Consider the following 24553-nt stretch of genomic DNA (forward strand, 5'->3'; position numbering starts at 1 on the left):
CCACATTGTTTAAATTATTTATTTATTTATTTATTTATTTATTTATTTATTTATTTATTTATTTATTTATTTATTTATGGCTTAGTCTTTAATATTTTAAACAGTTCAATAATAATAATTATTATTATTATTATTAATATATTATTATATGTAATTTACAAAAATACACAAAATAAACATTAATAAATATTTGAAAACGAAAGACTAAGCCACAAGCAGAAAAAAATCAGTTCCATCCACCGATCTATAACCATCAGTGTTTCCAACTATCCAAGATAAAAACCCATTGGATGAGCAAGGCAATAATCGAGCTTACAATGGAGGGCTGTTTTTGTGTCTGTCAGTAGTTGAACATTATTGAAAGGAGTAAGAACTTGGGGAGGGGTTGGGGAGAAGAGGGGGTGGGGAGACAGTGGGAGCCGAAATCATTTTCCCTCTCATACTGTGAGAACGCGTAGAATCGCATCTCTCCAAGTGGCCGCGCGTCGGTTTGGTTTCAGAACCGATTGATTCGGCCAGCGTCCGTCCGTCCGTTCGGTTCTCAGCAAGATCACCGACTTGCATTTAGTCTGTGGCAATGGGACCATAAGGGAACAAATTCCATCGCATAGAGAAAAAAAATATAAGTAAACAAATACGACCAGAGAAGACACCTCACAAAAGAAGTGGACATGGAGAAGCGCAGAGGAGATACGATATAACAGATCGGACGAGACACATCTAGGATTTACTTCTCGAATTGAACATATTTGGTTTCCAGGAGACTATAGAATTTTTATCCTGCTAGATTTCTTAGTTACACGCAAGCATGTACCGAAAGGAGATGAGGTTGTGTTCGAGATGCTGGAGCGTGCCGATGCTCTCTGTCCTCCTGGTTGTCTTCTTGACACCGCTGTTTGCACATGGTAAGATTTTTTTGACATGCATATTAAATCAGCTGATAGTTAAGACTCAATAGCCTTCAAACACGAGGTGGCATGACAGAACAGCATCACAAAATGAGAATGTCGGTCAGTAGTGCAGCCGCTGCTGGGTTTTGCAGCGCGTAAATCATGACTGCGAGCCGGCTGCTGCTGATGTGCCTGGACCAGCGCCGTGGAAATGTAGGTTAAATGTCGAACTGGGATATTTGGGGGTTCGTCCAAAATGCACATCATTAATTAACCCACATTAAAAGGAAGGACACCACAGAAAACATCTGCAAGTGATTTGCAGACCATTGATCTTACATAATTGCTTATAATTGCTCATTTCTTTTTCCTCCTGGCCATATTATGCAGTGGTATTCGTAGTAGTAGTAGTAGTAGTAGTGCAGAGTTACTGCGCTGTGATTACTCCACTGAGCAGCTGTTGTAACTATGGCAATGATGGAGGCGCACAAAGGCAGGATTAGAGCAGCAAATAATTTATGCTCGGACAATCTCGCGCAGCAAATCACACTGTTTATCCGTGTAGTTTGATTTTACGCACAGAACAAGAATGTCTTTGTAATTGTAATGGTCAGTCACTTGGGTTATTTAAGAGATTGTGTCGTTCAGCCAGAGAAGGATGAAGGACCAGCCCAATGGGAGCGACTTTTCGACCAGTGGTGTGTTTAAAATTCCGATAGATCACTGAGCGAGATGATCTCATTGACACGATCGGTGTTTATGTAAAAAAGCAGGTCTTTTCATTAAATAATATAAAGTCTAATGTATAATTCTGCAATGGTGCTTAGAAGGTCCATTGTCCATCTGGTTGGATGCAGTTTCTGCATTTTGTCGCCCAGCAACAGGACAGAAAAAAAGAAAAAAAAGGTTTCTTCTTGGTGTTCTTGAATCTGTTAAAAGAAAAATGAATATTGAATGACTTTATCTATAATATATGTTCTTTCTTTTATCACATTTTTCTTGACGATGCCCCAAACTGCACTATATCAGCTGTACACCTTTGTTAAAGCTATACTGTGATGGCGGTTAGTGTTGGTCAGGTAAAAATGATGTCACCGGTGGCCATGCCCTTTGTTAGCTTCATGCATGGACCTGCTTTTGATTTTAGTTGTTGATTCACTTCCTCCCTTCCATGGGAACGAGGAATTTTTAGAAATTAAAAAGCAATTTTTGTATTCTTTGTTGCCTCCATGGTCTTTCGAGGAGTGCCATTGGCCATCATAGACAGCCTTTTCCAATCCATTATGTCTTTATTGGTGCGGTGAAACCTTGCGGGAAAATTTGATTTGATAATGTATTCACTTTCAGTATTTGCTGAATCGCCTTTTTATTGTCACAAGAGCCCACTGGACACACTTGCCATCTTCTGTGCTGAGAGACTCCGCTGCTGCTAGGGGAAAAAAAGGTGTTGCCCGCCTCATCTTGACTTGATTTTAATATGATTCTAAAACGATTTTTTCATACATTGACACATGCATGATTAATAGCAGTTTTATCTATATTTATGCCACCTGTTACTGTGCATCAGTCCAAAGTCATGAACACTTAAAGCAGGATTCTGATCTCAATACCCTTAAATGAGAAGGATATCAAGATACTCTGATATCCTCTGACACTGCCATCATATTTAGCAATCCCTACAAATGCAATCCACCATTCTGAATGTAGGCTACTATATTCCCAAAGGAGCCATGGCATGCAGTTTTAGTAATTTTCAATGCATGTCCAATCCAATCCTGAGTATTTCAAGGATTGCAGTTCTTTGTTCCAGGGATATGATGTCATGTACACAGCTACCTGATACAGGTTGCAGTTTAGTACACTCTTAAAAAATAATGGTCCTTTATTGGCATTGATGGTTCCATGAAGAATCCATGGAACCTTTCTTTATAGTGGAAAAAGGATCTTCACACTAAGAAAAAAAGGTTCTTTTAAAAACGGTTCGCTGAAAGGTTCTTTGTTGAACCCAAAATGGTTCTTCTATGGAATCACTGTGGGGATAAAACACGTTTGGAACCTTAATTATTAAGAGTGTATTAAGTCTTGTTTTGACATAAATGTGTGGATACATTTGTGCACATGAATTGGATGGATTTGTAAGCAAAAGGGCTGTGTCTTTTCTCCTGGATCTGTTGCAATGGACTCGAAACAACAGCTCACACATTTTAGATGGTTTTAGGGGAGGTTAATCAGATTTGCATTCATTCATAATCGTTTGCTGCCCAACAAAGTCAGTGCAGTCGGTTTTCAGAGTAAGGATTGATTTGTTTGAGCAATCTCTCCGCCTCCTTCTTTTGAAGGCATTCATTTACTAGGTCTTCAATGCCTTGATTTTTTATTTTTATAATTACTTTAAAGCAACCAGAAGTGAATTATAAAGTAGTGCTGTCAATGTGGACTGCTGCCATTTTGTGTTTCATCAGAAACTGATCACCCCACTTCTAATGCATCTACCATGTGAATTCATACATGTAATGGAAACAGATCATTAGCTTATTTAATTAGCTTATCAAAGTAGAAAAAAGATATAAAAAATCAGATATACTCAAAATTGAGTAGTCTAAAAGACTTGGCACATATTTGTTTTTGTAGGTGTTTCTTTTACTTGAAATTGTTGATGTGGACTTATAAATTTGTGATGATGGTTTTTCACACAGCGCATTCGAGCTCCGCCGTTGCACACTCTGCACAGCGAGGGCAAGCTGGTTCCCATGGCAACACATCCCTCCTCCATCCAACCACCTGTTGAGTACAGAAATGGAAAGATTTATGCATTGGGAGGTGGAGAGACGTCCAGTGGTAGCTGTCTGATTATGTCTCAAGGTCAAAAGATCTGACTGTTAATACCTGCGTAATAAGTAAAGTTAAAATATTCCATGGAGGAATATTCACATCCTATTTTTTGCACAGGATAGTAAGGCGTTTCACAAAAGCCTATTGGATGGAGGCAGTTTTGTGTTAACAACACAGTTAAATGTTTTCCCTCTACGTTTTCCACTCCATTTCATCAATTTACTCTGCATACTTTATGCATGTACTTAATTCTTTTTAGTCTTTGTAAAGTTTTGGAGGGATACAGTGATTAAGGCTTCATTCGGTGATTGATCATCAGATAATCAATCACTTTTGACAACAGCTCCTGGACGTACTGCTGGACATAGAGGTTAAGGCCAGTGTTCATCATTAACATTCCATGTCTCTATTGTCACAGATGTTTTATTTACTAATTCATTAGCTTGGTCTGCTGTTTTAGGGGCCGTTTACAGGACAAACCGTGTTTTGTTGGAATGAAAACGCGAACTTTTGAAAACGGGTTTTCAAAGTGCAAGTAGGCTATTTGAACATGATTATGATCACGATAACGTTATCATCTCCATTTAAACTTCAAAAACTCGAATTTGTGAAACCGGTGATGTAATGCGCATGCGTCTATAGGCGTGTAGTTTCTTTAAAAAGTGACATTGCCAACTATTGGCCTGGCATGTATAATACAGCGTTTTTAGGCGTTTCCGCGGCAGTGTATTAAATCATGCTAGCAACATGCTAAATCATGCTAGCAATGTGTTAAATCTTGCTAGCAACCTGGTAAATCGTGTTAGCAACGTTAAATCATGCTAGCAATGTGTTAAATCATGTTAGCAACATGCTAATTCATGCTTGCAACATGTTGGCAATGTGTTAAATTTTGTTAGCAATCTGTTAAATAATGTTATCAACATGCTAATCATGCTAGCAATGTGTTAAATCATGTTAGCAACATATTAATCATGTTAGCAACATCTTGGCAATGTGTTAAATCATGATAGCTACCTGGTAAATCATGCTAGCAATATGCTTAATAATGTTAGCGAGATGTTAAATCATGTTGGCAAAATGTTCAATCATGCTAGCAACACGTTAAATCATGCTAGCAACAGAATCCTGAAAAATATATTTCTTTGTTTTTGCAAAAATCAATATTGATATTGATGATAATAATAATAATAAATGTTTATTAAGCACCAAATCAGCATATTAGAATGATTTATGAAAGGTCATGTGACACTGACTTCTGGAGTAATGGTTGCTGAAATCATAGAAATAAATGACATTTTAAAATATATTAACATAGAAGACAGTTATTTTAACTCGTAAAACTATTTCACAATATTACTGTTTTACAGCATCCTTGATCAAATACATAGCCTTGGTGAACATAAGAAACTTCTTAACACACATTCCCGAATCTTATTGTAAATGTTTCATGTTATACCAAAGAAACTTTTTTATTTTTTTATTTTTTTTATTTTAATAGTTAATATACAGGCCCCTCCTTCCAACCACCTCTTTTCATGATCCAATCAATTCATTATGGATGAAACTAGATTTTTTTTCTCTCTTTGAATATCCTGTCTTGCTCGTATGGAAGTTATATTGGTTGTAAACTGCAATAAAAGTCAACATTTAATACTGACCTCAAAGAAATCACAATGTTACACTAGACCTATAGATGACAGAAAAACATTAAATGAAGCTGTTGGGTCCATGGCTTCTAAAATGTACCTCCCACAGTTCTTGCTCAGGCAGTCTGCCATCAGAAACCCATATGAGGTACAGACGAACTGTCAGGGCTCTTCGCTGTCCTCCCTTCACTGTCTGCAGTGCTGCACAAACAAAGAGCTTGGCGTCTCTCCAAAGTCATGCAACCAAGACCCGTGGCCATCATTCCTCCGAACCTGGCCACCAAACAACAAACCCCAAACCCCAAATACCTCCTCCCCTTTGGGCTGCATTGGGGTGCCTGAGAGAAAAGGGGGGTAACTCAGTATTATGTAACAAGATTTGACCATCTGAGAGAAAAGGGGAAACACAAGGACCCTTTTGTGTCCGCTTTGCCTGGGGCCCCCGGTTCCTCGCTTCTGTAGTGCATCCCGTCTGGGAGACGCATTATGGCAGGAGATCTTTGATAATGCCGTGGCTGTAAAGATCTGACCCAAATCTGGCTATTTAACCCACACAATCTGCAAAACCAGCATTCCAGCAAGGGTCAAACGTTTTTTTTTTTTTTTTACAGAACAAATAGCCTTGACTGACTTGGCGTATTCTGCTAGAAGAAAAGGAGATACATGAAAGCGAATGTGAAAATCCTGCTCCTAATTAGGTTACCGGCAAGTATCCATGACACGTCTGCTAACGGTTGAAGGACGCTGTGCATTAACTGTTCGCACTTATTCAATTCAGACCTTCCACACCAGAGTTTGGTTTTCTATCTCTAGTTTAATCACTGGCTGCTCTCTACATGAGTCACACTGGAACGCCATAACACGGTTTAGCAGATACACTAAACTGCGAATATGATTATGCTACTCAAATGAGAGCTTTATAACTTGGCATTGGCCATGTTAATGGTGCAAAACACTTTAAATGTGGAGATCATGTGTTTTTTAACCACACATCTGGTTTCTATCTAGTCAGACTGATGATGTCTTCCTGTATTAGTCATCATATTTAAAACTATATTTGTCTTAAAATAAACATAGGATTCTTTTTTTGTGTATCAGAAGCTAAAGATATTTGTCCACAGAGAGCTTTGATATTTGTACCTTTAGTCATTCACACAAATATTTAGGACTGACTGTGCACAATGTTATTTTGCACTTTCACCATTCAAAAGTTTGGCATCAGAAAGATTTTTAAAAATTTAAATGCAGCCTTGGTGAAGAGATTCACTGAGATTTCACATGTTTCTTTTCTGCTCAATCTACAGAAAACTAAATGGACAAAGTTTGAAAGTGTTTGTGCTGGTTGTTTGGAGTCAAAGTTGCTGATGTCTTGAAAACAGCACTTGATGACCTCCTCACCCTCTTTGTTTTGTTGTGTGTGGTGTTTATGCTTCAATGACTGATTTGACATCTGTGTTTGAAAGGCATGTTAATCCTGCACGAATACAGAGATCTAAATGCTCATTTCTAGATTCGCTAATGTCTAATGTTACCACAAAGGAGCTGTATCTGATTCATCTCCGTCAGATTTGTCACATAAATACTACATTAGTGATTCACACTCTCTAATAAAATCCAGACCAAGCACATCTGGCCATTTTTGGGAACCTTTTTCTGAGGGAGCATCTCTGTGCCAAAGATCTTAGTCTCCACTGTCACATGTTATGTCTCCGACTATATCCTACTCAGTTTAGTTCTTCATGTGTTTAAAAAAAACACAGAGGTTCTTGGAACAAAAATGGCCAGGCAATGCAGAAGTTATAAACTCATCAATAGAGCGGTCAGATAATAGCAGTGGAAAATCAATGCAAAACAGTCATCTTTGGAAACAGCGGTCCTCAAGAAAGAGAGACTGTCATGTAAGTTTGCTTAGACTTTTGTTCTGTGCGACAGGAAAGCAGGATCACAAATCCACTGTTATTAAGCACACTGTTGACTGAGTCCATATACTTGTTCACAAAAAATGTTATTGCCATTCCAGAAATGCACTCAATTTCCTGTGTAGTGGAAGCCGCAACACATATTTTTGAGCTTTCAATACACAAGTATCTTTGTTCGTGTTCAACTTCTATAGAAGTGTTTTACAAATTCATTGCGAGAATCCATGCTTGTAGTGTTTCTGTTCATATTGTGAAAGATTTGTTTGATTTTTTCATGGAAAGAAATGTAAACTTTCATATCTGCAAAAAATTACTACTTGTTTCCAGTGAAAATATGTAAAAGTCCTTACACTATAGATACATTTACTGTAGAAGCGACACTGTACACGATATTTAGACTTGTTTTAATTGATTGTATTTTGAATACAAGTATATTTGGTTTTCCTCTAGTTTTTAACTTGCCTATATTTAAAGTAAAACAAGTTCGACAAATTATCTGCACGCATATATATAAATATACTATATATATATGAATTTTTTATTTATTTACTTATTACAAAGCCCTGTTTTTTTTCAAACACCTGCCATATACTGACATTTTTCACAACCCGGTCAACTCGATGGATAAATTCTAGCCTCTCTTTACTGTTTTTTCCCCTCTTATTGAATATCCTATTCACATTATGGCTGAAAAATTGATTATGAACACTGTGTTAACTTTAATGAAATTGTGTTGTTGGATTAGACCTGATAGATGACAAAAGAATTTATGGGCTTTTCTGGTGGTCAAAGATGCTGTTTCTTTTTAGCTAATTGTTACTCCGCTGGGAGCCCCTATGATTCAAGTCTCGACCCCTAATCCCTAATCCTGCCTTTGAGAACCATGTACATTAGTAAAATAATTACACCTAATCTCAAGGCTTGCTAAAGAAGCTTTTTAAAAGATATTGGGAGACCTACCACTGAGAAGGAAATAAGGAAATAGTTAAATACAAGTGGCTTTATTGTTTGGATGAATGTAAGGTTTTTCATTCCTCCTATAACCTTAATCTGCTCTTTTCAACAGGTAACTCTGTGGTGGGAAATGAAACTGAGGCTGATAGTGCTGTTAATGTGACCTCCTTGTCAACCAAGGGTGAGGAGGAGAAGATAGAGGAGGTGTCACAGTTCACCAGCTTGCCCAGCACCTCTGACCTGACTCCCACCGGACGAAAGCTCAGAGATGAAGATGTAGGCAGTGGCATGCAGAATGAAGTCTTCTCGCCAACTCCAGGAACTCCAACTTCCAGTGAGGGTGCCACAACCACTTTGGCAAGTCCAGACATCAGCCCCGACTCTGCTGAGATCGAATACTTGCTTCCCCATGAGCCTGTTAATACCTTGGAGGAAGAGGAACAGGAAGTGGAAGAGGAAGTGAAGAAGCAAGTGCCTACACAACCACCCTGGCAGGATGCTAAAGTAGACATGAAGACCACTGTGTTTGACCTTGACCTTGACCTTGAGACATCTCCCATGACCCCGTCCCCAACTCATCCACCCTCCCCATCTGATGTCACTGTAGATTTCTTCGACTCTAGCTCCCACCGCAAGAACTTAGACCCATCGTCTCTGTCACCGCACGAGCTTCAGGGCCGTGACCCCACCTCCTGGGCCATGCCTGACAACTACGACTACATGACGCCCTACGACGATAGTGTGACTCCCACCATCGACGATGTGACTCCCACTATCGACGATTACCCCAACAGCAGCACTTCTGAGTCTTACGATGATGACGTCTCCACCACCCCTCCTTCCAAACGCTTTCCTCCTCAATTGCCCCCCAACCCTGGTTTCATGTTTCCCAAAGGAGCCACTGTGGAAGAAGAACCCCGTGCTCCCCCTGGTGTGATCGACTCAGTTAATGGCTCAGACTGTCGGCAGGGCTTTGTCCGCACCAATGGAACCTGCAAGTCCCCATGTGATCTGCAGCCCAACTACTGCTTCAATGGGGGCCAGTGCTACGTCCTGGAAGGAACTCAAATGCTCTGCAGGTAAACGTTTAGAAGAACCAGGTTATTCACTAAGACAAGAATCACAATTAATTTTGCTCATACTTATCGTTTGGTTTGTTTAGGACAGGTGTGCTATTACTTTTCTAGGTGATTAGACTTACAATTTTCGCTTAGTGGATGTTGAGACAGGTGACAAAATCCAATAGGCTTACATCAAAGGTGTGACCATGTCTAGCGACCAGAGTACTTGAGGGTCGGCTCTTCTGACTTGGGCCAGTAAGAAAACACTTAGCAATCATCCAAAACACCCTAGCAACTTCACAGCAAACATTTAGAGCACCTTAGCAACATGGCTGTTTGCCATTCAGAATTGAATTGAGAATGTCTTTTAAATTCCAATTAAAATCCTGACTTAATGAATGGGATACAGAATTGGAATTGGAAAGAAATTCAAAAAAATTTTTAACTACTACGCACCTGACTTAGGTTGAACCGATTGTCCCAGACACCTGAAAATATTATACTCAGTTGAGTTTACCTCTGACCGCTCGTGAATAGTGTAGCAATTCTGACCACATAAAATGCCTATAAGAATTATAGTTACCTGACCGCAATCTAACCCCGCTTAAGAGTCTCACAAAGAGTCGAACGACGTCTCGTTCCGTTCAAACACTATCACTTGGGAATAAGGTCTCTAGTGTTCTTAACCAGCTCCACACTATCACTTGGGAATAGGAGTAAGAGCTCTAGTGTTTCGCTAACTGACTTGTTCTGCTAACTAACTTGCTGCACAGCAATAATAACCGACAGACTTCAGACAATGCCTTTGAATATGCTTTTATCACGTCCGGAGGATCTCAGACAAATCTCAGAGAGAATCCCACCAGCAAAAAGAATACAACAGTTTTTATAGAATAGGAGCATGGGAAAAATCATATGATACATTAGGCTACATAATTTCCCTACAATTTGATTGGTTCTTCATAGGCAAACCCTTCTGTTATTAGGTAGAAGCAAACTCTGTTTTCTTGATTACTTCATTGTTTATCACAAGTTTTCAAATCTAGACATCTGTCTAGTTTCATTTCTCCTATTTGTTGTATATACACTCACACACTCAAAGTCACGAGTTTTCGACCAAAGGTTTTGGAAACATTTAAGATTCAAAAGCATATGAATGTTAATTGTTCCTGCAAGAAAAATAAATGTTAGTTATGATTAATTAAAAAATCCATCACAGGATCCATTCTGAATTATGCACATCCCTGCTTAGCAACCACATAGTAATGCCTTGGCAACCGCCCACAACGCCCTAGTTTATGCATGAGTAAACACCCCTGGTATTTTCTTTGGACAAATCTAATAGTTCTAAATTGGAATGAAATGGAGGGAACCTCTCAAGAAGATGTGCCTTTCCTCATGGCACATCTGGTCACAAGGGGAACTAAGGACTTGCACAAGGACAGGCTGAGTGCTGCAGAGCAGAAAGCACCACATGTTTTCCCAGATTCTTTATGAGGAAAGTTTATTAGGAAACTTCCCTCTCGCTGCCAGATTATTTTGAGCACAACTGTTTTTGCCCAAACATGTGACCAAACATGAAACATGCACAATAGTCTAGACTCTAGACACATAAGTTTATGTTTGTTTTCATGTGTCTTGCATTATATCCTCTCTTTTACTGGAAAAGTAATGTTTAAAAGTCCTATTTTGAAGAATAACAATAACAGCGGGTTCATTAACTTCACTATCACTGCAAATACATTTACCATGCAAGCAAACGCTATAAAGAGTAACCTGTAACCGCTATAAAGAGGTCATCATGAGGATTATGTTTAAGCTGAAAATAAGTATGAGGAGATATGAAATTCAGCTTGTTCACGGGTAGATTAGGTCAAAATGGGGGCAGGATACTTGAGAGCCGAGCTCACTGCTTCCTGAAAAGCAACTACCATATTTTCTTTACATAAAAGTCACATATTAATGATATTTTGGGGGTTTTGGGAGGGTAGACCTTGGGTAGATAATGGGTTCAGGTGATATCAGTACTGCATTATTGTGAAATTAACTGTCATTCTCCCTCCACAACTCTTCCAGACACACACCGGTTGTAATTCACATTGTGATTAAGATCTAAGACAATCCCCTTGCCAGCCAGTGACTATTAACAACCTATTCATGGTCATAAATCTCTTGTTCCTCCCTCTTTTTGGATTTGTGCAATGACCCTGACCGTATCGACAACCTTTGTCAGTCCAGAGGTCATGGTTAGCTGTAAATTTCAGATTTAATCACATTTATTCTTATGAATTTCATTCCTTACTGAACGTTTTATTGCTCAGAGATTGCTCTTTCATAGCTCATGAGATTTGTCAGATGTTTCTCCTGAGACATTGCTTGAATTTAGGATGATTTGCATGCCGTTTGCAATAAATATAGAGCTATATGTATGAATAAATAGATCATTTATGCGAGAAATATTGAAATCTCTGGTTTTTGTTTGATGATTGAGCACAGTTTGTGAGTTTGTTGAGATCTCTTAGAGGAGACATACAGTATGTGAGATTACTGGGGTCTTTTTCTCAGGAGAAAACTCTAAGCAGGAGACTTAGACCTTCATATGTTCTGTTTAATCTCTTTTTTTTCTAGGGGACCAAACAGTTGCCTGTCTGCCAGTTGTGCTGGATTAAAATTATTATTTTTCTCCCTTTTCCCCTCTGAATAATACCGTAGTAACATAATATGTGACCTGATCCAGCAAAATGAGTCACAGTGACCCAAACTTCAAAATTGAGATTTTGGTATTAATGGAAAGAGGAGACCATAAGCTTTCAACTGATATCCTAGTCAAAGTCATACCTTGAATGGTTGTAAAGATATACACATTTGAATTATGGTCGTCTGCCCTCTTTTTCCAATTGAAAACCTGAGAAAATCGCTTTTAAAGTTTTTTGCCCGTTTTTTGTTGATATCTTTCAAAATCCATTGCATTTAAAGGGATGAACTATTTATTGTACAGCTTAATTTGACCAAAGACATTAATATATGCTATTATGCCAGGCTGAAGCTCAAATTATTTTAATTTTTTTATTTGAATAAATAATTTAAAAGGCACTTTTACAAACATTTACTAAAATCAGAAAGATTGAACAGAGGTGCTACAGTTTTGCTTGAGAGAGGGTGTGTGTGTGTGTGTGTGTGTGTGTGTGTGTGTGTGTGTGTGTGTGTGTGTGTGAGAGAGAGAGAGAGAGAGAGAGAGAGAGAGAGAGAGAGAGAGAGAGAGAGAGAGAGAGAGAGAGAGAGAGAGAGAGAGACAAGGAAACAGAGAACAAATAATGTTAGCCTATGCAATCATATATTTGTGTAGGCTAGACAATGACAGTGTAACATATTCATAACGGAGATACCAACAGTTAAATATTGGGTTAAAATAAATCAAACACATTGTAATGGATTCTCCTTGCAGATAAATACACTCACAGAATAATTGCACTCACTCACATCCATACACGATAAATACCACAGGGCTGTCGCTGTCATCAGAGGATGACACGTCTCCAGATCCAAAACAATCACTGACTAGCTTTAGCCACTCTTGATGACCAGCAGCAGAGCTTAGGCCTCCAGTGAGTTCAACGCTTTTGGCGACTTTTTGGCGACTTTGCTCTCTTTTGACAGCGACATTTCTCAAATTAATAATATTTAATCTTTCTGAGGAGATCTGCTAGCTTGTTTACACATAGCGCTACGAGTCTGACAGGAGGATGGCTGGACCAATCGCGTGCCGGTCAGTCGAAACGGGGCTTCCCATTGACAAATGATCAGCGTTTGTGTACATTTCTAAGCTTTATGATTGGTTCTATACAACGTGTAACACCATATTTGGAAAGCAGAGACGTTTGAGGGGATTCCCGGGAAATGCTCAGAGCCGAGAGGAGTTGAGAAAAGCAATATTCATTTCCAGCGAATTTAGTAAAACTTTGTAAACTTTAATAGTCATTTAAATACCTTTTATCAATTATCTGGACTACGAAACTTTAGGAGATTATTTTTGAATGTCTGTTCTTTGAAATTTAGCAATAATAATAATAATAAAAAAAATCTATTATTTCATTGTTTTTCCACATAAACGGCCCATATCTTAAAATGGAACGTTGCGACTTCCGACTCATTTCGCCAGATCGGGTCACATATGAGCAGTTTGTGCTCATATCAAATGATCTTGCTGAAAACTTACTCCCAGTTACACCTCTCACCTAGTCATCATCATAATTACCAGTGTAATTTATTACATTTCTCACTCTGAATAAGAGCATCTGCTAAATGGAATCAGATGTGATTTTTTTCTTCTGAGCCTGTCTCTGAGTTCCTCATCATGTACTTGCATTGTAAACAGACGCTCCCCCCCCCCCCCCCCCCCCCTCTTTGGGGCCGGTTACCCTCACTGACTCCCCAAAACAAGCCTAGTCAAAGTGGGTCAGTGGAGCTCTGGGCATCTGTGTCCCATGTTGGCTTTGTTTATATGAGGCTCGCATGAACACTGATTTATTCACCACTGCAATCTTATTAGAGTATGAATGTTAATGGCTCAGACATCTTTTCAGAGCACTGTCCTTCCCCCTCCCCTGCGCACGTGCCTCTCTTTTAGTGATCTATCGAGAGCTTTCTGTATGTGTGGACAAATGACAGATGTGCCTTCATTTCAGTTAAAAAAAAACATGTTTTTGACTGTGATTCTAGTCAGTGAAAGTTAATGTTAACATCCAAGAGGACTTTTTATGCTCTTTCATAGCTCAATAGACCGAACACCTCAAATGCAAATAGGATGAACACCTCAAATGCAACTTCTTTTGTAAAATCAATGTTATATATTGTAATATGCAGCAATATTAATCTCTGAAATTCCTTCACGAGAGCACCATGGCGCATGCGTGTTGTGTTGACGTGAGAGTAGATGTTTTTGCATGAACACGCATTAGAGATTCATATTTTGTAAATAAAGTGGTAAATTATGTTTTTTGCACAAACAAAGCACTCACGTTGCTTCATAACATGGAGTACTTTTATGATGTCTTTACTACCTTTCTGGGCCTTAAAAGTGGTAGTTGCGTATGTAGGCTGTCAATGGAGGGACCGAAAGCTCTCAGATTTCATTATAAAGACCTTCATTTGTGTTTCCAAGACAAACGAATGTCTACGAGTTTGAAACTACACGAGGATGAGTAATTAATGGAAGAATTTTTATTTTTGGGTGAACTAACCCTTTAAATTGTATAATTTGTTAATTTAGATTTGAAGATCAGCAAGCGCTTAATGTTCTTTATAGATAGAGTGTTGTTGTGACAGACACAGTTGGACCTGATTAATGATTGGTCTAATCCAGTCCTGATCCTTCTCAGTCACTGGGTTATTACCATTGGCGGTCTCCTAGTAAAAGCGTTCTCCATCTGGGGATCACCCTTATACCACCCCAGGGATCCGGCAGGGGATCAAGTGGCCTGCAGCCTCTCAAAGCTGAATATTGTAAACCTTTGTAACCCTGGTAATTTGGGGTTTTTATTCAGCAATCGAGGAGTGATGATTGTGACAGCAGTGCTAAACCACATGTTTAGAGTTAATGAAGGGTTGCCGCTCATGGTGTGGCTGTGTTTACTATGACAAGCTGTACTGACACTTAATTAAGCGATAGTTGAGCGCCAAGTTTTAGTAGATCTTCCTAAAGACAATTTTACACGGTCACCGCGAGTTCCCAGTTAATTTTTAATGGAAGATTGGTGGCAAAAATCTTGTCCCCCTATTAGTGTACTCTGTGAAATAACTTTTAGAGTAAGACCTGGGCTCATTGTTTGTCATTTTAGTAAGAATGCATCTGCTAAAAATATTGTTAGCACTACCAGTGCAGTGAGCATGCAGATGATTCCTAACTACTTTGCCCTCTTTTTGCATATTAAGGAAGTTATACATTAGAGACAAGATGAATATGAATATTTAAGATGCATTTTGAGGCTGTGTCAAGTAAAGTAAAATTTATTTATTGCGCTTTTCACAATTCACGTTGTTTTTAATCATGGTATTAATATTTATAATAACATATTATCTTCATGCATTATAGTCACATTTAGCAGATTTGAGCTGGGCGATAGCCTAGTTTACATTTTGCGACACTACAAGCACTCAAGCAGTTGAGATATGCTATATAGTATTGCCCTAAGAGAGTATACTGTATGCAATTAAAGTTGGACATACTTATATCCAACTTTATATAAAGAGCTGGGCAATAATATAGTTACAGTTAGTTGAGCTTTGCTGTATATAGCCTATCGCTGTTTGTGATTATACTGTTTTTATGCGAATAAAGTTGTATACAACTTTATAATAATAAAAAAACAGAGTTTCAACCAGTATAGCAAAAAGTGTTTATAAAACACATTATCTGTTTCTTTGTCAGATACTTATCTGGTATCTGAGAATAATCAGATAATTATCATTATCTGGTCGTTATCTGTGGAAAATAAATGAATTGGATTATTAGACCTGCCTGTCTTAAATTTACATTAAATTTACATTGGTCTTGCATGACTAAAGATGACTTTCAGTGGATTTGCAGCATTTTATGACATGTAAATTATGGTGTGTAATCACACGTATGCATATTTTTGAGAACAGAAAAGGTTTCTTGACATTTTTAATAAAATAATCAAAACTATCAGTATATATGTTGTTCTTGAAAGAGGAAGAGATAACAGAGCAGAGAAAGAAAGAGAAATGGAGGGGAACAGAAGGGAGGTTTGGTCTTAAGAGAGATATTAGTGATGGAATGACATGTCATCACTACATCTGTTTCAACTACTGCTTGCTACTGCTCAGCTGGGGCTGTTTGGCATCCATCCATCTCAACACTCCATGTAACACACACACATGTGCACACAAACACAGTCTTAGCTGCACCATCTGTCCACACGGCAGCTTCGTAAACTGCCCATATTTATACACAGAGATTAACCGCACAAATTCAACCCTCATCTAGTTTAGACCAACATTTCTAGGTGCACTAGCATAGTCATGATGTTAACAAATGGTCTTTTAAAATTATGCAGGATAATCAGCAAAATTTTGCTTGGTTAAATGGATGGTTCACCTAAAAATTGTATTATTTACTCCCCCTCGTGTTGTTCCAAACCTGTATGACTTACCTATTCATAATAGAAGTGGTCTAGAAACGTGCATATAGCTTCTGTGGAAGTCTCAGGACCAAAAAATTTTCATGTTCACGATTTTTTTTTTGTGGTCCTATAGACCCTTTTACTGTTTGTACACAATGATGACGTATGCGCGCGCACATTGGCAACGGAAGTATGGCGAGAATCAGCAGCGTGTCAAGCTGCGCGAGCGGATTAAACAACAGACGCGAGCATTTTTTATTATTTCCTCGCTCCAATCAACACGTTTAATCGCCTGCAGCCACTCTTCTGAAACGGCTGTGATCCTGTCGGAATAATATAAAACTTAAGCCCCTTGGTGGAATATCGATTAGTGCAACCGTAAACGCAACAACCAGACATTTTGATGCTGGGAAACCGTTTTGATAAATTTTCGGAGTTGCTAACACGTTAGAGCCAGTGGGGAGAAACACCACTTCCGTTGCCAAAATGCGCGCGCAGCTATTTGATCACGTGGGCTGTAAAAGGGTCTATACCTGCCTGTCAACATATGTATTTCCATACCTCTGCGCACCCGCTCCCGCATACATCACATACATCAGCGTGTTGTGTAGACATTCACCTGGTCATCTTTTACAGTTCCTCGTGAACCAAAACTACGAGCTAATGCCGCGTTCACACCATGTTGTAACTGTAATTACGAGATGGCAACCCGTGACGCTCTACCCGGAGCTGTTTATGTCCTTTGAGACATGAAGTAAATTAACGGCGTCTCGTGACGCTTTGTAGACTCTGCTGTGTGCGTTTCAACGCTATCTCACGACCAATTCGTACGAGTGAGTAAAAGGTGGCTAATTCGTACGAATTTCTACGACCTCACTAGTATGAATTTGTACGATATTTCTAAACCCCAGTGATGGGTAGGTTTAGGGGTGGGATCAGGGGTAATACGTACGAATTCATACGAATTGGGCAACTCGTAAAATATGTACGATTTAGCAAAAATCTTTCGAATTTGTACGAGTGAGGTTGTATGAATTTGTACGAATTAGCCACCTCGCAAAATACTGTACATACGAATTGCCGTGAGATCGGGTTGAGCTTTGGAGAGCGTTCTGAAGGAAGGGTGGGATCTCATGCTTTCAAAGCTAGCCACTCTGAAATTGCCTACCCTACCTTTAATAATGATAGAGTTTACATTTTTGGTTGAACTATCACTTCACCTAGTTAAGGAGCCTGGTGGCTTGTGTTTTGTAGTCTAACGCACAAACTCACTCAGCCTGTCAGTTGCAGTTATATCGGATTTTCTTGGAACTTCTCAGAATGTATCTAACCATCTGATTTCATTTCACATAATAATATTAAAATTGTGTAAACGGGTTCATTGATGTAGGCTCTGTTTGGGACGACTTATGACTGATTGCATAACAGTTCTGACTACTGACTCAGTCAAAAGGTTGTGCAGTTATAAACATGGGTGAGAGAGACAGTGGATGAGGGAAGGAGAACATAATGCACGAAAGTAATAAAAGATTTTGACTAAAAGCCCTGAAAAGAGGGTTAGGTTGGAAAAGAGTTGGCAAGAGAATGGGTGTAGAATGTAATTTAGATAGCATGCAAACTTTGTGGAAGAAACAAACACAGTTAAGAGTGTTGAGATCTGGGAGGATGGATGAGAAACAGCTGAGGGGCTGAATAGACAGGCTGCTTTATACAGCCCACTGTAAGGATGCATTTATATGCACACTCACATCAACACTCCTGACACCTCTCCCTTCTGGGATTGAATGCCCTCGGTGGCGCCGCGCCAACCCTGTTCTCCTTCGTCTCGCTCTCGGTTGGCTCAGGCACAAAGGGGCATACAGGATGCTGTAGTGAAAAGAAGTGAAACCTCAGACCCCCCTCCCGTGACCACCAAGACTGTGAATGGAGACGACTTCCTTTCATTATAGACATTTACATTTGAGTGTGTGCAATTGTAGATGTGGTTGAGAGAGAGAGAGAGAGAGAGAGGTGCAGTCAGGACTGAAGTCTTTGCAGATCATTTGCGTTTGATTGCTTGCAAATGTTTCAGTTATCATCAGATTTGTGTTTTATTATATACATCTGTTTTTCTCCCTTCTCCAGCTATTTGAATCTCTCTTTCCCACGATTATCTGCATGATGCACCATTGAAGCTTTTAACCACTGTACACGCTTAACAGAATTTGGACATGTTCCTGGAGCAACATCACCAATGGGATGAACCAATCAGATTAGATTTTCTATAATAATAATGTATACATTTTATAATATTCTTAATTATAATGTAATTAAAATATTAAATATATATAAAACATTACATATAGAATGTATTCTATTTTTTATCAATTAAAACATTTATATTATAAAAACTTCAGAATAGATTAAATTTCAATATTATATATAAATAATATATATATATAACACACACATAAATATAAATATAAAGATATATAAAGTGCATTATACACAGTGTATATATATATATACATATATATATACACACACTGAATAATGCATAATGTACTTTAGAATATTGTGACATTTATATTTTATATTATAAAAATATTGTCGGATTAGATGTTTTATATATAATATATAAGTGTTACTATATTCGTAATAACATTATAAAGTTATATACAGTATATACACACACACACAAATTTTATATATATTTATATAATATAGGAACAAATATAGGAAAACATAGCCTGCATACATGGGTAAATCACATCATGCCATTTCATGCCTGACTCTTAGCAATAATGCTGGTGGAGCTCAAAAGATACAGATTTCATCCTTCAATCTGACTGCGGCATCTGCACCGCTGATGTTGTTTGTTTGTCTGTCCTCTGACAGATACAACCCTACTGTTTGTTATGTGTGCAAAATGGAGGAGGAAAAGTTTAGGGAGCTGATGGAGAGGATGCAGATGCCCATGTGCTTTTATTCCTGACAAAACCCAGATGCAAAGCCCAGCGTTCTGAAACCTTTTTTGGTAGCAACATTTTCATACACGCTCAAACGTACTATTGTATCATTGGATTGCCTTATTGGATTATCAAGGCAAATGTCACTGAGTTTTAATATGACAGATCCTGACAGTCTTTGAAGTTAGTTCAGTGACTTCTAGAACAGGTTCAGAACTGGTGTTAAATCCAGTCTAAAGCAGTATTGAAGAAACTTAAGGCAAGATAAAGGCAGTGAACTTGTCATCCACCCAGGTGTCTGCAAAAATGAATGGTAAAAATGCTGAAGGCAGTGAATTTTAACTCGCCATTGGTGTAGGAGATGCACTGAGCCCCCATGCATAATTCATATGAAACAAGAGACTACATTGGGAATCAAAGCACATTTTTGGGAAGCCAGTAAGGATTAAAATACTGTCTTAATATGGTGTGTTTAAAATGTGTCTTACTTCAAAAATGAGTGTGTTGGCGTGATATTGGATGAATCCCAGTAAGGGCCTTGTCGCTCCATATGTTTTTACTGGAGAAGAGGCAAAAAAAAATTGGCTCCACACTGACCCCTAAAACCTGCTGGTCTTGAACCAGGAATGGCCAATGGGATAATGTCCGCAAAAAGTAATGTTTTCTGAACAGCAACTAATAATGCAAGAACGATGCAATATCTCACGAAAATAATGGGATCGTTCCATTCATATTTAAATAACCCGTTTAGATGCAATCATTGTTTGTTGCACCATAAAAATATTTTATTTGCAATTACCGTAACTGCTATGTATATTTCTATTAATTTTATTCATTGTATATTGAATTAACTTTTGACTATTGCATCAAAATCTGCTTGTAAAAATACAAGCGTGTTACCAATTTGTTGGAAAAGGCTTTGCATATATTTCCCTTTCTTTGTCTTGCAGGTGCAACATCCAGGACTACATGTGGCACAAGGGTGCCCGCTGCGAGTCCGTTATCACAGAGTTCCAGGTAATGTGCATCGCCATCGGGGCCTCCGCTCTCATGGTGCTCCTGCTCTTCATGATCGTCGTTTGCTTTGCCAAGAAGCTGCACGTGCTCAAGACTGAGAATAACAAGTTGCGCAAGCGCAGGTGAGACTCCGGCATGCTGTGGGCAGTTGGCAGGACACAGCTAAATTCATGAAAATGACCCATGTGGTAGAGATTTTTAGAGAGAGTAAGACAAAGTAGAAGGGTTTATGGATTAAAAGCCTTAAAACCTCATGTTTTGTGGCGGAATTAGGAACAAATAAGTCACACACAGTGGAGCTTGCCAAATGTTTGTGCTGTTATTTAAATAGCAACTATTCAATCCCATGACCTTTCTCCAGCATATACACACAAAAAAAAAATAAGCCACATTTTTTAATAGGAGTGTATCATGTATTCCACAAAAATATTAAGTAGCAAAAACTTTGATCACAATAAGAAAAATTTCTTGAGCAGCAAATCAGCGTATTAGAATTAGATTTTTGAAGGATCATGTGACACTGAAGACTGGAGTAATGATGCTGAAAATTCAGCTTTCAGTCACAGGAATAAATCATATATTTAAAATAGAAAACAGCTCTTTAAAATTGTCATAATATTTCACAATATTACTTTTTACTGTATAATAAATTCCAAATAAATTCAGCATTGGTGAGAGACTTTCAAAAAATATCTAAATTTGATCGGTTGTGTAGAATTGCAAGACAAAATAAAACTTTTCTTTAATATTTTCTTTAAATATTTCTTTAATGTTTAAATAAATATTGAGTTTGTTTGTTTGCGGTTTAAAAAAAAAAAACCCAGCTTAACAGTTTACCAGCTTAAACCTGCTTGCCTAGTTAACCGGTCTGGTTTGCTGGTTTTAGATTCATTTTTGGGACTTGTCAGTGAGCTAACTATAGTTAGACCAGGTTGGCCTTACTGGGAGGCCAGCTTAAATCAGCCAAGACCAGCAAACCAACTTTAAGCTGTATTTTACAGCAGGGTAAAATAAAAAAATAATTAAATAAATAAAGGTTTAACTGAGAGCAACAACATAATAGCAGAAATGGCTTTTGTAAAAGTCTGCTCAATTTTTAATTCCCTAAAAATTGTTAGTGATAGTGCAGCTGCTAATCGGAGACCAAATAAAGCCGTGAGTGGATGTCATGCTAATGCTTAGCGTACTGCGCTAGCAGCGGGCAGAATGCATGATGTCACTAAAGCTCCAGCTGAAAGTAGGGCAGAGGGGGAGGAGGGGCCGGCTGACCTACATACAGCTGTGAGACCCGGGGGGGGTGTGGGGGTGGAATTAAACAGCGCGCACCCTCCTCAAAGAAAAAAGAGGAGAGCAGAAGAGGAAAGCAAGTGCCAGTGGAGAAACAGAGAGTTTTATAACAGGCTGCAGAGGAGGGGCGGCCATGTTTGGAGGTGAGAGTGATGGAGGGGAGAAACGGGCAGCAGTGCTACAGATGAGACTCGTGAATACATCAGACACCCACCTCAACATCTGCTGCAAGTAAATGTGCTTGAGTTCGTTCTGCTCTGTGAGATCTAATCTACAGATTGTAGCAGAAAAGATGGGGCATGTTAAAGCAAAAAAGAGAAGGCATTGATCCTATAAATTCTCAAGTGGTTTTACTTCAGAACCCAGATTAACATTATGTGGCGACCCATCACATTGTCAAAATTGTACATCACCCCAAAAGTAAGAAAAAATGTTCTTGAAATCATAATGATACTATTAAAGTGAAAAGTGACACGTGACACGTGATGACCAAGTATGGTAACCCATACTTGGAATTTGACCTCTGCACTTAACCCATCCAAGTTAGTGCACACACATTAGGAGCAGAGTAGTGAGTAGTGAACACACACACTGCAAACGTGGATACACACACCCGGAGTGTGGCGCCCAGGAAGCGATTGGGGGTTAGGTGCCTTGCTTAGTCATTTCCTGCCGGTACTGGAATCGAACCAGCAACCTTTGGGTCACCAGTCCAACTCTTTAACCATTAGGCCATGACTGCCCGCTCATCTGTATAGGCCCAACAATATGCAAAATGATTAACATTAATAAATATATATTCAGAAAACGTTTTTAACGATACCGGTGGCCATTAAGTGAACTGCAGTGCTTGCACTTGTGCACATGATTCAATGAAAATTCAAAAAGTTGGAAATATCTTTGCAGCGATATACTTTTAACGAGCATCCTGATGCTGTCCACGCTGCTGAGAGCTACAGTTAGATGAATATGTAAATATGTGGTGCGCACTTTCCTCTCAATAATAAAATAGACACAACAAAAATGACAGCATTGAGAAAGCAGCAGTTAAGAAAGCATCTGATCGTAGCTGTGTGGATGTGTTTCCACTAGCTCTGCAATTCACAGTCATCATGTGGACAGATTAGGTCATTAAAATTATGATAGTTTGGTTAAAAAGTATTACAGAGAGAGGCTCTCGTGAGTGTGCGTAAACGTCACATCCTTTTTTTTTATGCTTTCATAGAAAACCTAGGAAGTCGGGGAAGATCTCGTTTTTTAAGTTTCATTACAAGCTGTTCACGTATTGGCAATACAAATGTGATTAATACGTAAATTCTTACATATAGCCCCTTTAAAAATAGCTATATTGGCCAAAATGTCTATACTGGCCTTTAAAATAGAAGTGTTGCCGCGGGTGAATGCCAACTCCCTCTCTCTTCCTTTTCCAGCCTCTTTCATTAGCCAATGATGCAGGTATTTAAATTGTATATATTATTATTATCTATGTTTGAGAACAGGAAGAGTAATGGAACGTTTGAGTAAGAAGTGGGAAATGAAGGATAAGGGAAGAAAAAAATTGGGAAGAAATTGCGATTTACACATGAGCCCAAGAAGCTTAGTTTGTTTATTCATTTGAGCTCATTTTATGGTGATGAAATGTTTAAAACTCCTCATGTTTTGAAATGGGTGAAATATTTGTTGATTTTGAGAACAAAAAAAAGTGACGTCATTTTGTCATCTGATATGTTGCATCACAGGTTGTAAACTGAATGTGTGTCTCCAACGCAGTCCTAGAATTGCACTAATGCTCTTTTCTCTTTCTCTCTCTCTCCTCTGTCCTTCATAATCTCTTCATTCTAATATTCCTCCCCTATATTTTCCATTGTGTCCTTGTCTCTATACCTCTCATTTTCCCACAATGCTCCCTCCATTCCATCACTCTCCTTCTTTTTCTCCCTTTCGCCCCCTGCCACCTCGCAGCAGTAAGTACCGTCCCTCCTCGGAGCACCACAATGATAATTTCTCGTTGTCCACCATCGCTGAGGGCTCCCATCCAAATGTAAGGAAACTTTGCGACACCCCTCCTAACCTCCCTCATGCCCGTGCTTTGGCTTACTATGATAACATTATCTGTCAGGTAACGTGTTTCTCGTCTTTCTCTTTCCTCTCCCCCTCCTTCCCCCTCTCTGCATGGACCCCGAGCGTAACCTTTTTGGTAAGGGAGGGGGTGCACAGCGCACAGAGAGATGGGAGCGTTTTCTCCGCTGAAAAGGTCTGCTCTCAGATAGGAGTGTGGTTACTGAGGCAACAGTTGTTACCATAGCAACAGGGTAACCGGGAAGCAGGGAAAATAGCTGGTCTTTTTTATTTTTTTTGCGAACGCCGCTTTTTGATGCTCCGTTAATGGTGGGGCTTGGCGATGTGGATGACCTTAGTCTGTCACTGTCTGTCAGCCCCATCCACTGTCTCTCTATGAACAGATAGTCTAGCCTGTAGACACTCTCTTTAACAGCGGTTTGAGAGACTCATGGGAAAGCGACTCTATTGATCCCGCACAAGAATCAATACAGAGGCAGACCTGGAAGACACATTATACCCTGGAACGTTCATATGCATAAACATGCAGGCTATTTGTTTTAAACATAAAACAAGGTATTAAGCACTTTGTGTAATTTGCGCCTTGTAATCTGGCTTGAGGTGATATTATAGGTGTCGAGGTCCTAAAGGGTTAGTTCACCCAAAATGTAATATTCTGTCATCATTTACTCACCCTCATGTTGTTCCAAACCTGTATGGATTTTTTTCTTCTGTTGAACACAAAAGAAGATATTTTGAAGAATGTCGGTAATCATAGACTTTGACTTCCATAGTA

The 24553-nt window shown here is 38.9% G+C and overlaps 1 protein-coding gene across 2 annotated transcripts; it reads left to right on the top strand.

The window, feature by feature from the left end:
- The first annotated feature begins 335 nt into the window (after positions 1 to 335).
- Positions 336 to 24476, top strand: LOC309491768 (uncharacterized protein). 2 transcript variants are annotated; one of them, XM_082190807.1, is made up of 4 exons: positions 336 to 905; positions 8357 to 9323; positions 20346 to 20534; positions 23665 to 24476. In XM_082190807.1, exons 1-4 carry the CDS (start codon positions 809 to 811, stop codon positions 24002 to 24004), a joined length of 1593 nt encoding a protein of 530 aa, XP_082046933.1. In that variant the 5' UTR covers positions 336 to 808; the 3' UTR covers positions 24005 to 24476. The 2 variants fall into 2 exon arrangements, with proteins under 2 accessions (XP_082046933.1, XP_082046932.1); XM_082190806.1 differs by having other exon boundaries at positions 342 to 905; positions 23662 to 24473.
- The last annotated feature ends 77 nt before the right edge of the window (positions 24477 to 24553 follow it).

Source organism: Leuciscus leuciscus, assembly GCF_965113295.1.
Source record: "Leuciscus leuciscus genome assembly, contig: HAP1_SCAFFOLD_546, whole genome shotgun sequence".
Classification (NCBI taxonomy): Eukaryota; Metazoa; Chordata; class Actinopteri; order Cypriniformes; family Leuciscidae; genus Leuciscus; species Leuciscus leuciscus.